At 46.1% G+C, this 15,653-nt stretch overlaps 1 protein-coding gene across 1 annotated transcript; it reads left to right on the top strand.

Annotated features, from left to right (window-relative positions):
- The first annotated feature begins 6,485 nt into the window (after positions 1 to 6,485).
- On the top strand, positions 6,486 to 13,944 carry sypa (synaptophysin a). Its single transcript, XM_088003401.1, has 8 exons — positions 6,486 to 6,529; positions 9,013 to 9,078; positions 9,163 to 9,287; positions 9,374 to 9,572; positions 9,639 to 9,830; positions 10,962 to 11,174; positions 12,149 to 12,229; positions 12,309 to 13,944. The coding sequence occupies exons 1-7, from the start codon at positions 6,512 to 6,514 to the stop codon at positions 12,212 to 12,214; spliced, it is 879 nt and encodes a 292-aa protein (XP_087859527.1). The 5' UTR covers positions 6,486 to 6,511; the 3' UTR covers positions 12,215 to 12,229; positions 12,309 to 13,944.
- Positions 13,945 to 15,653: the final 1,709 nt, after the last annotated feature.

Raw genomic sequence — 15,653 nt, forward strand, 5'->3', positions numbered from 1 at the left:
ATACCAGATCAGACACTGAAAATGGAAAATCTGTCGACAGAGTGTATAAAAGCAGTGGTAAGCATCCTAAGACTAAATATCAATCCAAGTCGCACACTTCTGCGACTAATACAAGGGAGATTTCTCAGTGTTTTAAGTGTGGCAGCTCTCCATCCCATCCCAAACGTGACTGTCCAGCGAATGGGGAGAAATGTCATTTATGTGGGAAAAAGGGACACTATAAGAGGGTGTGTAGAACGCTCAAGACTGTACATGCTGTTGAAAGAGATGATGAATTTTTGTTTTTAGGCAGCATTACAAATGGGGATGAACCTTGGAGAGTGGATGTTGAAATAAATAACAGAAACGTCTCATTCAAGATTGACACTGGTGCCGATGTTACGGTTCTGCCATACGCCATGTTTAAAGACATCTACAGAAACACAAGTCCCCCCATTCTGAAGAAAGCCACTAGACAGCTGCTGGGACCCGGGAGACATGCACTGAACATTGTGGGGGTTGCTGAGATGTTAATGAGAAAAGGAGAAAAGGGGATACATGAAAGTGTGTACATTATGAAAAACCTGCAAACTGCACTTTTGGGTAGGCCAGCCATTCAGAAACTGGAGCTCGTAGATTAAATGAGATAACTGCTGAAACATTAAAAACTAGCTATCCAAAGCTATGCAGTGGTCTGGGAGAAGTGAGACAGCCTTATGCCATCAAACTGAAACCAGGAGCTCAACCATTTTCATTAAAGACACCCAGAAGGATTCCACTTCCTTTGATGGACAAAGTCAAGCAAGAACTGTCCCGTATGGAAAGTTTGGGTGTGATCAGCAGAATTGAGGAGCCAACTGAGTGGTGTTCAGGAATGGTGGTTGTTCCCAAAAAGACAGGTGCTGTACGCATATGTGTAGACCTCACAAAGCTGAATGAGTCTGTGTGCAGAGAGAAGTATATTCTTCCTTCTGTAGACGAAACACTCGGTAAGCTAGGAGGAGCTAAAATCTTCAGTAAATTAGATGCTAATATGGGGTTTTGGCAGATCCCTTTAACTGAAGATACAGCAAAATATACAACTTTCATTACTCCTTTTGGTCGTTATTATTTTAAGCGGCTACCCTTTGGCATAGCGTCTGCCCCTGAGCATTTCCAAAACAGAATGGTAACAGAGGTTACAGAGGGGCTAGATGGTGTAGTTTGCCACATGGACGATGTGTTAGTGTGGGGGAGAACACAGAAAGAGCATGATGCTCGTCTGCATATCGTTCTTGGAAAGATTCAAGAAGCTGGTATTACACTGAATCTTGATAAATGTGATCTTTCAAAGCAGAGTGTAACATTTTTGGGCCATATTATCTCCATTAATGGAGTTAGGAACCCAGAAATGTGAGTGAAGTAAGAAGCTTCCTTGGAATGGTTAACCAGCTGGGGAAGTTTATTCCACAGTTAGCAGAGCGAGACAAGCCTTTAAGGGATCCTCTTGTCTAAGAAAAACTGTTGGATATGGGGAGTCGATCAGGCCAGAGCATTTCAAGAACTGAAAGAGATGCTTTCATCCCTGCCGGTGTTGGCCATGTACGATACTAACCGGGAATGTAAAGTTTCAGCAGATGCATCAGCTTATGGTCTGGGGAGTGTGCTGCTTCAAAAATGGGGTCAGGAGTGGAGACCTGTTGCATACATGTCACGATCTCTAACACAGACTGAGCAGAGATACGCACAAGTGGAAAAAGAAGCTTTGAGTCTTACCTGGGCTTGTGAAAGGTTCACTAATTATCTCATTGGCAAACATTTCCAAATGGAGACTGATCATAAACCACTTCTGAGTCTGTTGAGTTCCCAGATGCTAGATGCCCTTCCACCACGTATTCAGCGTTTTAGAATGCGTCTCATGAGATATTCCTATTCAATCTCGTATGTGCCAGGGAAGCATATGTGGACAGCTGACACTCTGTCACGTACCCCCATGATAGAAAACTTAACGGAAACTGAAACAAAGTTAGTTGAAGATTCAAATATTTATGTGGACAGTGTGATACAAAACTTGCCTGCAAGCACTAGCTACCTTGAAGAGCTGAGAGAGGAGCTGAAAAGGGACAGCATATGTGCACGTGTGATGCAGCTGTGTGAGGAAGGATGGCCTACACACTATAACAGTGAACCAGCACTCAGACTGTACTGGGCTGAAAAGGCATTTCTTACAGTGCAGGATGGTCTTTTGTTAAAGGGAGAAAGACTTGTTATTCCTTCAACTATGAGAAACGATGTGCTCATGAGATTACATGAAGGACATCAGGGTGTGGTGAAATGTCGAGAACGAGCACGGCAGTCAGTGTGGTGGCCTGGACTGAGCCAGCAGCTAAAAGAACTGGTTCTAAAATGCCACACCTGCAACAGAGAGAAAGAGAATCATATTGAGCCACTGATGCCATCACAGTATCCAGACAGACTATGGCAGAAACTTGGGGCTGATCTGTTTACTTTGCAAGGGAAAACTTATATTTTGGTTGTGGATTATGCATCAAGATTTGTGGAAATTGTTCATCTAAGTCCTACAAGATCAACAGATGTGATTCCTCACCTGAAATCTGTGTTTGCACGTCATGGCATTCCAAAAGTAATGATCACAGATAACGGTCCTCAGTTTTCCTGTGCTGCTTTCGCTACATTTGCAAAGTTATATGGATTTCGCCATATTACAAGCAGTCCAAGATACCCACAAAGTAACGGGGAAGCTGAACGTGCTGTTAAAACAGTAAAGAACTTGTTGAAGAAAGCAGCTGATCCATATCTTGCCTTACTCGCCTACAGAGCAACACCACTTTGGAATGGATACAGCCCAGCAGAGCTCCTTATGGGAAGAAGACTTCGCACGACAGTGCCAACACTTCCGTCTTTATTGACGCCAGTTCTTCCAAACAGTAGGATGGTCACTCAAAGAGAAAAGGAGAGGAGGATAAAAGATGGAGAGAGATATGATTTACGGCACAGAGCAAGAGTTCTCAGCAAACTTAAATCGAAATCGTCGTCATTTGGTTGTCATGGAGCCTTCGACAGAGCCAGAAGTACCGGAAGGTGATGTGGCTCCGGAACAAGTTCAACAGAGTCCTGAAAAACCTACACAGCAGAGTCTTACTGAACTTTCACCTACTCCTAGAACCAGGTTTGGGAGACGGATTGTGAAACCTGATAGACTGGAATTGTAGTTAAAGGAAATGAAATAATTTGTGTAAATATTTTGCTGAAGTTTAAGAGTGATTAAATGTGTATTTCTATTTCTAGCTCTAGGGTGAGACAGACCTTCCAGCTATAGAGGCAGAATAATCCTCTAAGGTCTGTTGAATCAATGGTAGTCCACCCATTGATTTTAGAGAGGGGAGATGTGGTGTTAATGTTACGCATGGTTAAAAACTACAAATGGCCACCTGTGATGACGTCATAAAAGAGCGTCAGGCTCAGGTAGTCCAGGTGACGTTGATTGCTATGTGGATGCCAATGCTGGGAGTTTGGTGATTCCGAATAAACTAATCACGATGATACAGTTTGACTCGGCGCACTCTTTCAATAACACGACATAACTCTAGATCTATAACTCTAGATCTGTAACTCTAGATCTATAACTCTAGATCTATAACTCTATATGTATAACTCTAGATCTGTAACTATAGATCTGTAACTCTAGATCTATAACTCTATATGTATAACTCTAGATCTATAACTCTAGATCAATAACTCTAGATGTATAACTCTAGATCTGTAACTATAGATCTATAACTCTATATGTATAACTAGATCTATAACTCTAGGTCTATAACCCTAGATATATAACTCTATAGATCTAGATCTATAACTTGATCTATAACTTTAGATGTATAACTCTAGATGTATAACTCTAGATCTGTAACTCTAGATGTATAGCTCTAGATCTATAACTCTATAACTCTAGATCTGTAACTCTAGATGTATAACTCTAGATCTGTAACTCTAGATGTATAACTCTAGATCTGTAACTCTAGGTGTATAACTCTAGATGTATAACTCTAGATCTGTAACTCTAGATCTATAACTCTAGATCGCTCCTCTTCAGGTCCAATAATACCTTCAGTTTTGTTTCTGCTCAGCTGGACAAACTTTTGTCTCATCCTCACATCAAGAGTAAAGTTGTTCTGATTTGTTGAGACAATTTCCAGAATAAATCTGCATAAAAATCTAAATGTCAGATTATCAGGTTGCCTTTAACTCCGTTTGAACCGTCCAGTCGTTTTTATTTGAATATAAGTGACCGTGTGAGTTGGTCCCGTGGGAATGATTCCGGCTCTGTCAAGTGTCGTTGATTGAGACACTTCACCTGCTGGAGTCGGTCAGAGGGCAGCTGTGGCTACTGTCTGGTAGCTCTCCACCATCAGAGGGTGAATGTGAGTGAATGGCTGAATGAAGAGCTCTGAGGTCTGGACTATACAAGTGGACTTACCGTCCATCAGGCTGCTGACCAGGTCATTGTAGTGGGGCGTTAACAACACTGAGGCCAGGAGCCCAAATGTACCTATAATGCTACCTTGACTAGCTTTACTTAATCTACAGTCTAGATCTATTGTTGTCGTCATTCTTTAGACCCCATAATCCTGAGCTGTTGGACCGTTTTTAACAACTTTAGAGTTTATTTAACTGAGTTTCCCCAACCTGAGAGATCTTTACCAGGAGTCTGTCTATGAGAATGGCGCTGTGAGCGTCCTGCTCATTTTAATGAAACGGTTAAAACAGATTTCTGCCCAGCTCTGTGGGGACGGGGAGATGAATACGGTCCAGAAAGGTATTCTGCCCCTCATCTCTCATTCTGCCCCTCATGTCTCATTCTGCCCCTCATGTCTCATTCTGCCCCTTGTTTCTCATTCTGCCCCTCATCTCTCATTCTGCCCCTCATTTCTCATTCTGCCCCTCGTGTCTCATTCTGCCCCTCATCTCTCATTCTGCCCCTCATGTCTCATTCTGCCCCTCATGTCTCATTCTGCCCCTAATTTCTCATTCTGCCCCTCATCTCTCATTCTGCCCCTCATGTCTCATTCTGCCCCTCGTGTCTCAATCTGCCCCTCATCTCTCATTCTGCCCCTCATGTCTCATTCTGCCCCTCATCTAACATATCTCTCATTCTGCCCCTCGTGTCTCATTCTGCCCCTCATCTCTCATTCTGCCCCTCATGTCTCATTCTGCCCCTCATCTCTCATTCTGCCCCTCGTGCCTCATTCTGCCCCTCGTGTCTCATTCTGCCCCTCGTGTCTCATATCTCTCATTCTGCCCCTCGTGTCTCATTCTGCCCCTCATCTCTGATTCTGCCCCTCGTGCCTCATTCTGCCCCTCGTGTCTCATTCTGCCCCTCATCTCTGATTCTGCCCCTCGTGCCTCATTCTGCCCCTTGTGTCTCATTCTGCCCCTCATCTCTCATTCTGCCCCTCGTGCCTCATTCTGCCCCTCGTGCCTCATTCTGCCCCTCGTGTCTCATTCTGCCCCTCATCTCTCATTCTGCCCCTCGTGCCTCATTCTGCCCCTCGTGCCTCATTCTGCCCCTCGTGCCTCATTCTGCCCCTCGTGCCTCATTCTGCCCCTCGTGTCTCATTCTGCCCCTCATCTCTCATTCTGCCCCTCGTGCCTCATTCTGCCCCTCGTGTCTCATTCTGCCCCTCATCTCTCATTCTGCCCCTGATTTACACGTATCCAGATTCCACAGATTTATTTTCCAAGCCGCCAGCCAAATTTTTAGCTCAGATCTAAACATCTGGTTAGGAACCAAACATTTAACTTGAAACATAATTCTTCAGTTTGGAAGCTAAATATTGACCCTGTGAATTAAATAATTTGGAACTCTGACATTTATGAATGTAAGAATAAGTTGGTGAAAATACAACTTTTGTTTCTCTGTGGCTACAGAAACCAGTTCATCATTTACCAAAGTGGTTCCATAACGGTGGGATAAACCTCAGGGCAGAAGTTCATAATTGGGTTGGAAAATACATAAAAATATTTGAATTGCATATATTTAGACTTAGAAAACAATTTATTTGAATATTTATATTTAGTAGTTGGGACATTTAATTTTATAATTCTTTGATCTTTAAAGTATTGAGTTCTGCTTCAGATCTGACAGTTAATCACTGAGCTGAAGGCGGAGTAATAATAATATCAACAACAACAACAATAATAATAATAATAATAAATTACTCCTATGTGTACATACTGTAGCCATTGCTTTTGTTTACGTCACCTTCCGGGTCACATGATGCGTCGCCATCTTTGTCATCATCTACGTCATGACCCCCCCCCCCCGCTGTCAAAATTGTTTTAATCAGAATTAAAATGAAAATATGAAATTGTATTTATTTGCTCCCTGCTTGTTGTTGTTTATTTCCTGTCTCATAATAATAATATTAATAATAATAAATCCCCGCTGACGCACCGCCCCCCGTCCCCCGCCTCTTCCTCCTCCTCTTCCTCCTCCATCCCTCCATCTCTCCTCTCCTCTCCAGGCGGCAGGATGGACGTCGTAAATCAGGTACCGACTCTCAGCATCCCGCTGTGATTTAGGTTCGGTTTTCTTCCCGGGGTTCGGTTTGGGTTCGGTTCAGTTTGTGTCAAGGGACTGTGGTTCTGATCGGCGGGGTTCGGTCCGTCCCGCAGCGGGTCCGGCCCAGAGTTCGGGTGGTTCTGTGGGAGCCTGGTTCTGGTTCTGTTGGATTTCGGCAGAAAGATCCTCGGAAACGGGAATTTTTCTGCGGGAATGACGTGAAATCACGATGTGTGCGCGCGGCTTTGCGCGTGCGTGTGGTGGTGAAATGGCAGCTGTGGAGGAAGAGGAGGAATCTTCCTCTCTGATGCTGCTGATGCACAGCATCGCTCGGTGCTGGTGTCGGTTCGGTTCGGCTCCTCGCCAGCTGGGATGGAGACTGGGTTGAGCTCAGCTCCCTGCACGAACCGAGCCGGTTCTGGAGCTGTTATGTTGGTTCTGACATAACGAACCGGGTCAGAACCACTGGATCGGGGTGTGTTTGGACTCACCTCTCCAGAACTCAGCCGAGCCGGACAAGAATCATAAAAACTGATGAAAAAATTCCTCCCAAGGAAAAAACTGGATCTATGCAGTGATGGACCTGGTTCTGTTTGGACCTCCACGTGCAGAACACCGGCCCCAGCCTCCATGGGGCCCTAAGCCTCCATGGGGCCCAGCCTCCATGGGGCCCAGCCTCCATGGGGCCCTAAGCCTCCATGGGGCCCTAAGCCTCCATGGGGCCCTAAGCCTCCATGGGGCCCAGCCTCCATGGGGCCCTAAGCCTCCATGGGGCCCAGCCTCCATGGGGCCCTAAGCCTCCATGGGGCCCTAAGCCTCCATGGGGCCCAGCCTCCATGGGGCCCCAGCCTCCATGGGGCCCTAAGCCTCCATGGGGCCCTAAGCCTCCATGGGGCCCAGCCTCCATGGGGCCCCAGCCTCCATGGGGCCCTAAGCCTCCATGGGGCCCTAAGCCTCCATGGGGCCCAGCCTCCATGGGGCCCAGCCTCCATGGGGCCCCAGCCTCCATGGGGCCCTAAGCCTCCATGGGGCCCCAGCCTCCATGGGGCCCTAAGCCTCCATGGGGCCCAGCCTCCATGGGGCCCCAGCCTCCATGGGGCCCTAAGCCTCCATGGGGCCCTAAGCCAAATGTGGTTTTGGGCCCCTCTAGTTCTGTGGACCGGCTGCAGTCAGCAGTCTGATCATCAGGTCTTTCACACACCTGCTATAAGCTGATTGCATCTCTGGCTGTTTGTATTATATACATGTATAATATAGGACACATTTATTGGCCAACTGGTTTATCCACCAGTTGATTTCTGGGAGCCGATTTCCTTAATTTTGGGGCATCGTGATTGGCTGAAACTTACATGTGAAGCTGATCTTATCCCCTGATCTTCATCAGCAAAGGTTATAACTCAGCCTCTGTCCTCTTCTGCTCTGCAGTGAGAGGTTTGACTGACAGACCACCAGGTCTGAACCTTTACAGTTAATATTCACCCACTGTGGAAACTCAGTGACTTTCTTGCTACATTTAGCAACATTTCAGACAAAAAACTTCATATCAGCCAAAACCAAAATCAGCAGCTCAGGCTTTTTAAAGATCGGTAACCAGGGATCGGCCAGAAAACTGCAGTCGGTGCAGCTCTACACACATTCATGACCTTCTCTGATTAAATTCATTTATCTAAAGCGTAACTCCAACAGCTAAAAATGTCATTTATACCAGGTGAGTCTTTCTCCCCTGAGAATCTGGACCGGTACCGGTACTGGACTGATTCTGAGTCTTCAAATGATGTCAACAGAAGTTTCACTTAACTTAGAAAAATAATGTTTGTTTTAGCCACAAAAAGCTTCTGCTCAGCAGCAAACAGCAAATCCCAGCTACAGCACAGAGCAGCTCATCCATGTAGCCTGACGTAGAAACATTTAGCTAGACGATGTCAGACAGTCAGAAGTTTTAATTATTGTTATCAAACCTTATCAAACTCGGCGTTTTGAAGCCAAAACTACCTCAGAAATATACAGAGCTGAGAATCAACTCATTTAAAGTTAAACTCAGTTTCACACAGAGAGCCTAGCATAAATGTCTGGCTGTGGAACTGGACCGGTCCAGGTCGCTATCAGGCTAATTTCTGTTAGCAGCTTTACTAATCTTTACATCACCAAGGCTCATTAAAACAAACCTTTATCTTCTAAAAAGATCCAGATTTTTAGTCAAAACGCCATTTGACAAGGACTCTAAACCTGTAATCTGTTCTGATTCTGTTCCTCCCGGGTCAGTCAAGTTCTGATCCAAACGGGTCCGAACCAGTGCTGGACCTGCTGGCCTTTAGTTCCAGTCCAGTTCTGCTCCTCTGGCCGTGTTCAGCCATCTGAGGTCAGGTGACTTAAGCTCCGCCCACATCGTGCTGGCAGGAAGGGAGCTGACCTGGTGGGTCGGTGTGGTTCTGGTTCTGACCCGTGTCCCGTGTGTCTGTTTGATCCTGCAGCTCGTGGCCCAGGGTCAGTTCCGGATCCTGAAGGTTCCTCTGGGCTTCATCAAGGTCCTGCAGTGGGTGAGTTCTCCAGAACCCACAGCGGTTCTGATCGGGTTCTGATTGAGTTCTGCTCTGGAACCGTGTCTTCTCCTCTCCCCCCAGTTCTTCGCCATCTTCGCCTTCTCCACCTGTGGCAGTTACTCCGGGATGTTCAAGATGGCGGTGGAGTGTAAGAACCGGACGGAGAGCAACCTCGCCATACAAGTGGAGTTCGAGTATCCGTTCAGGTCCGGACATTTCTTTCCCTTCAGAACCGCAGAACCAAACGGGTCAGGCAGAACAAGCCGTCGCTGACAGATTCTTCTTCTGTCAGACTCCACCAGGTGTACTTCGATGCCCCCACCTGTAAGGACAGGGCCACGGACCGGATCTTCCTGGTCGGAGACTACTCTTCCTCCGCCGAGTTCTTCGTCACCATCGGCGTCTTCGCCTTTCTCTACTCCACCGCGGCTCTCAGCATCTACGTCTTCTTCTACGACAAGTACAAGGAGAACAATAAAGGCCCGCTGATCGTAAGTACGGCATGTGACCGCCAGGTGCCTTGTAGGACATGTAGTCAGACCGTGGCGATGTTCCAGGACCTGGGAGTGACGGCGGTGTTTGCCTTCATGTGGCTGGTGAGTTCGGCGGCTTGGGCCAAGGGTCTGTCTGACGTGAAGACGGCGACTGATCCGGATGAGGTCATCACTTTGATCGACGCCTGTGAGAAGAAGGAGAACTCCTGCCGTGAAGTCCACGACCCGGTCATGTCCGGACTCAACACCTCCGTGGTAAGAGTCCGCTCCGGACTCACCGACCGGTCGCTGAGAATCCCCCATCCAACTAAAGTAAAAGACCACACTTTGGGTCAGCTCGCAGTTTATCCTCATTCCCAGAGGATAAACTGGTGTAAAGATGAAAAGTTTTACTGAAACAGACATTTAGGAGATTTATAAATAAACACAAACTATTCAATAACCCGTCTTTCTAGTTTTATGAGGACATTGAGATGCAAACCAACCAGAGATCTCCACATCTGATGCAGTTAAGCATCCAGCTTCCTGAATTCTGAGCTGAAATTACTTTTCACGACTGACTTCACGTGAAAAGTCTGTTTACCGTTTCCTCTGGATCACTTATCACGTTTTACTTTTCAGACTAGAGATTAGTTCTAAATAATCCGACCTGAGCCCATAGGCGTTGGGTCAGATACCGACCCTGTCATCTACCAGTTTAAAATCGTCCCAGACCTTTGACCCTGCTAGCTTAGAGCTGCTCATGTTTTAGCTTTTAGCCTTTTCCAGCTCCATTTTGCTGCTTGTTGTAGCTGCAGGGGGCCACTCTGATCAACTCCTGCTCCTTCTTTTCCTCACCAGGATGAACTTCCTCTAGTCAGACCAGAACCGTTTGATTAGCACAGCTTCATGTCTTCTTTAGTTTTCTCACTGGTGTTTGTATTTCAGGCTTATTGAAAATGTGACGCATAAATCCGACCAGATCCTCCTGCATATAATTTTGGGTTCAGTCAGATCAAGTTTTAATCTAAGCTGCTGGTCTATTAATCCAACATCTGCTGCTACAAACGTGAGACCTCTTGAAGGTTTCTTTTCATTTTGGCACCTCACCTGGCAAACGATCTGCATGTTCTGGAATAATCTGCACTGAATGATGGGTTCAGGAACATTAAGAGAAAATGAGCTTCTAGCAAATTAGATGCAGATGGGCAATGGTTGCATGGTAGTCTACTCTAGAAAAGTCCTGATGTTGTCATTTCAGACTGTATTCATTATGTGGTCCAGCCCAATGAAAGGAGGCAATGCCTGTTCAGGCCACTGGAGCCGACCAATCAGAGCAGAGCATCGTCAGCCACCTTCAGTTGTTCCACCCAGCAGACGGAGGTAACCTGCTGTGTTCCTCTGCAGGCATTTGGTTTCATCAATCTGGTCCTGTGGGCCGGAAACCTCTGGTTCGTCTTCAAGGAGACAGGCATCATCGCCCCGTTCATGCGAGCTCCGCCTCCTGAGGGCAAACCTGCGCCCGACGCCTACGCCCAGCAGGGGACGTATGAACAAGACCCGTACGCCAGCAACCAGGGAGGCTACCAGCCCGAGTTCAACCAGCAAGGATACAACCAGGTGAGCCACAGCAGGTAACCACCAATACCGAACCAGCACCAGCAACAGGGAGTCAAGAACTGGTTCTCCATTCTCACCCCTAGTGCAAGGTCCCCTAGAAACTTGACCAGGACCCTTCCTAAGAGAATCTGGAAGTGATGTAGGGTCAATGGTACCAATTGCCTACATGTCTCATGACAAATTCCTTCATTTTCCACAATCCAAAAAGATGCCAGTAAGTTTGATGAGCCAATAGGGCAGCTCACCCCATTTCTTCTCCACCAGGGCAGCCACTGCATACCTAGACTGGCAGTCTAGCTGCTGCACGTCTTTGTGACTGGTTTAGCCGAATCTCATCCTTATTGTACACAAAACAGTTTAATGTGCAACACCAAACTGACCTTTGCATGGATGTGTCTGGCGGCAATCTGCAATGACTCTGCCTCAGCTGTGAAGTACAGCCGAGTGTGTGAGAGTCTGTGGGGTGCAGGTTCGTGGCACCCAGGAGGGAAATGATGTCATGTCACCAGAATGTTGACATCAGCTCCACGCAGCTGCAGCATCCCACCAGGAAACCTGGCGCCACGCCCGCCTTTAGGATGCAAAGGATCATAGTTGGACCTGCTGGTTCTCCACCATCCTGTTTGTCTGGTAATGAGTTGACAAAAAGTCTGATGGTTCATCTTCATCTGCAACTCAAAAGCTTCCATATCCTCATCAGACATAGATCACATGGTGGCAACCCAAAGTATTTAGGAAAAGAGATGCTGCTGGAGGTCAAAGTGAGCATCAGAAGAACGTGACATGGCTGTTGGTGTTGCTCCCTTTTAGCAAACTCTGATTATCTTCTGGGTTCTTGACCATAGCAGTGAGTTTCCTGGACACCAGGGGGCTCCACATCCATCAGAGAACCTCTGAGTCATCCTGGTTCCCAACACGATGTCCACTAGATGAATGTGTGATGTTGAGCTGGATCTCTGTGTTTCTGTCACCAGGAGGCTGAGTACGGTCAAGGTTACGGGCAGCAGGGGGCGCCCACCTCCTTCTCCAATCAGATGTGAGGCGAGAGGAAGCAGGTGAGTCCAGGCGATGCTGCTGAGTGAAGACTGGATGTTAACCGGACATCATCATCTGATGTTGGTATTTCTTTCACAGGAAGTGCCGGAGTGAACCAGCAGTGGGTCGCCTGCAACCTACCCACAATGCAACACTCCAGTCTGCCTGCGACATTACTGGGCGGGGTTGGGATAAATGTTCACTGCTGTGAATCAGTGTGTAAATGACGAAAAGAGAATCTAAATGAGAAACCCACAACTAGACCAAGCAGTGCTGAGTAGAACCCAGAGGTTCTGGTTGATCTTCATGTTCGGGTCTGTATTTGTGGACAGAATGTATGTTTGTGTTGTATAGATATCACTTATGAACAGATATATAATCTCAACCCATTCTTCTCGCTTCCTATTGGACCCTGGGATTTCTTGTTGCAATAAGCCATGCCCCCAAAAACCAAATTGCCAATCAATGCTGTTCAGACTGGGTTCAACGATCCGGTTCAGATCAGAGCCAAACAAAGATCCGGATAGAAAATGATGAGCCGCCGGTCCACCAGCATCGCCTCCCAGCTCTTTGTCTTGCTGCATGTAAATACCCACGCAGGAAGTGATGTCAGTCTGGACTTGTAGCGAATGCAGCCTGGACGCTGGCATGGTGGCGTCCATGGAAACTAGATCCAAAATGGCTTCCTGTCGTTGCAAGTCCAATAAACAAGCTGTGTGCAGCTATCTATTACATTCCTGCTGAAGAAATGTCTGAAGATCCAAACATCCTTCTGAAGGTCCAATATTTGATCTGAGGGCCCGATCATCCATCTGAGGGCCCAATCGTCCTTCTGAAGCCCCAGATGTCCATCTGAGGGACCAAACGTCCACCCAGAACCTTCAGAACTGGTCCTGAAGGTTCTGCAGGTTTAACCCATCAGCTCTCCTTGTGATCCTTTGTGAACGTTGGTTTGAGACGAAGCTCTGGTCTGTTCTGTCTAATGAAAATTGCTGCTTGGAGACTCCCAGAAAGAGAGGGAATCACCATGGCAACCAGTGATTATTTTCACTCAGCAGTTTCTTGTGTCAGATGAATTCGTCCTCTGGTGGCCATGTTGGACTTTCAGGCAGCTGCTGCGCTTGTAGGAATTTCCCCGGTAATGTATCTGAGGTGAGACCTTCTGAAGGATGAAGACCTCCAGACGTCTTCAGCGACTCCCTGCTCTCAGCCAATCACAGCTCTCTCTGGAACGATCTCCTGAAAACTCTGATGCTTCCTCCTCCTCCTCTTCTTCTTCTTGGGTTGTTTTTTGAATGTGAAGCTGTTTCTAGCGTCGGTATCCTCCTCTGCATGGTGACGTGTTTTCTTTTTGTGTTGTTCAGTAACTCCAGATCAGTGTGATTCTACTTCCTGTTTCCTGTTCAGGTGTGTGTGAGATCATTTCATGTCAGTGCTTCATCAGATATGTTTTCCTCCTCTCCCTCACCTTCTGTGCATCATTTTATCAATTTCTTCTTTTCCCTTTGCTCTTCGTCTCCTTCTTCATGCTCTCCTCTTCCTCAGTTGTTCATCCTCATGGCTTCTCCTCTTGGGCTCTGTGATGTAACTTCCTGTGAGATGAAGTACTGCCCAGCATCAGTAACCATGGCGATGGTATTGACAGTGATGTGTGTTTGTGTGACTTGTTGCCATGGAGACCCCTCCCCTCCCTGTTTCTTCAGTGAAAAGTTTCAATAAATGATAATTGCTGATGGTCTGAGTGTATTTATTAAGCCAACAGATGAATGAACGAAGAGAAGGACCGGAACCGGAACAGATCCAGGGCGACCGTGTCATTACAGACAGACATAGTTCAATGTGTCCACTGGGTGGCGCTGCTTTATCCACATGTAGGTTCACCATTAGTGAATCTGACTGTTAAAGGGGCAGAGACTTTGTTACCTGGAGATGTTATAAAAATGTTGTTTATCCAGCCCGGCAACAGACGAGTTTAACGGGGGGCAAAATGAATCTACGCAGCAATAATAATAATATTACTCAAGTAAAAGAAAAAGGTACAGTGCAGTAAAACTAGTCTAAAGAACCTTTTTTCCAAAAAAGTTACTCAAGTGAATGTAACAAGTACTACCCAGTGTTGAACACAGACAACCTCAGTAGCCTACGGTATTTATTTCATAAATAGTGATATTTCCTGGATTTTTTCTGTGAAGAACCAGAGAGGGTTATTTGATTGTGCTTTCTGGAAAACAATATATTTGTACATTTAGGCTCCTGCAATCGTCACTTTTTCTGTTACAAACTGACTCCGGCCCCCAGCAGAGAAGGGGAAAGTTATGTGGCCCTCAGGAAAAGGTTTGGGGACCCCTGATCTCAGCGTTCATGATGTGTTTAAAGGCGGCTCGGAAAAACAGGTTATGACGTGTTAACAATGGATTAAGCAGTTTTAACTGCTGAAAAAAGTTAAAACTTTTTTAACTTTTTAAAAAAAGTTATATCATCTGTATCAAGATGGGGCTTGATCCAGACGGAAGCCCCATCTGTATCAACCCGATATAGGAATAACAGACCCACGCTGCCGGGTCTGTGTTTACATCAAACATTTGAGTTATATGATGAATATTTCTGATAAGTACTCATGGTATATTCTGTGATATTGGACAGACCGCTCTCCTTTCACCATAAGATGAGTAATAAGTCCTGAGTGTCCCATTCTCCTCATTTTTCATGTTCTATTAGAAAGATGTGTGTTAGAGAGCAGTCTGAATTTCCATTTCATTTTTGTCTCTTGACTTGAAATGCCTTTCACATGCAGAGATGTTCGACCCGATAATCCTCTGTAACTTCTCCCGTCAAGTTTAATAAAAGTTATGCACCAACAAACTCTCCCAAAACACAAACAAGCTGTAATAAATAAAAACATGAACAGCATTGCTGTGAAAACCTAATATAACCGGTGTTTCCGAAAAAGAGGCCTGAACCGAAACAGCATGGAGGAGGACTTTGATTAGACCATTCTATAGGGGAAGTCCCAGTCCACCACAAGAAAAAAAAAATACTAAAAGCTATAAATAATCCACACGAAGAATATTTGGGTAAATGAGGCATAATCAACCCGACCTATTTAACAGAAGAATGAATCTTTTAATGAAGAGTTACTGGAGGTCTGCTCATCTATCGAAGATGAAAGAAGGACTGAGTGACTCGAGCATTTTAGATCTTAACGTCTTTAAGAACTTCAGCGGGGAAGTTACAGTCCACAACAATGACGGTTTCTTTACAGAAGACTCGTTTTTTCTCATTACTTCCTCTTTAGCATGTTAGCTCCCAAACGTTACTGCAGTGATGGACCGGCGCTTCCCCACTGAAGTCCGGTTTCTGGGTTAGAGCTCTCGGTGCTCTTTGGGTTAAACCCCGGTCCGTCAGAAGGTCGAGGTTTTTTAAACAATCAGTCCAGAAACACCA

The sequence above is a fragment of the Poecilia mexicana genome, unplaced genomic scaffold (genome assembly GCF_051168715.1).
Source record: "Poecilia mexicana isolate PSO_F unplaced genomic scaffold, ASM5116871v1 scaffold_23, whole genome shotgun sequence".
Taxonomy (NCBI): domain Eukaryota; kingdom Metazoa; phylum Chordata; class Actinopteri; order Cyprinodontiformes; family Poeciliidae; genus Poecilia; species Poecilia mexicana.

Bases quoted from the DNA above. Each gene is read 5' to 3' on its own strand.
- sypa (XM_088003401.1), top strand. The intron at 9,079-9,162 runs GTGAGTTCTCCA...CTCTCCCCCCAG, and splicing joins TCATCAAGGTCCTGCAGTGG to TTCTTCGCCATCTTCGCCTT. The intron at 9,573-9,638 runs GTAAGTACGGCA...GCGATGTTCCAG, and splicing joins ACAATAAAGGCCCGCTGATC to GACCTGGGAGTGACGGCGGT.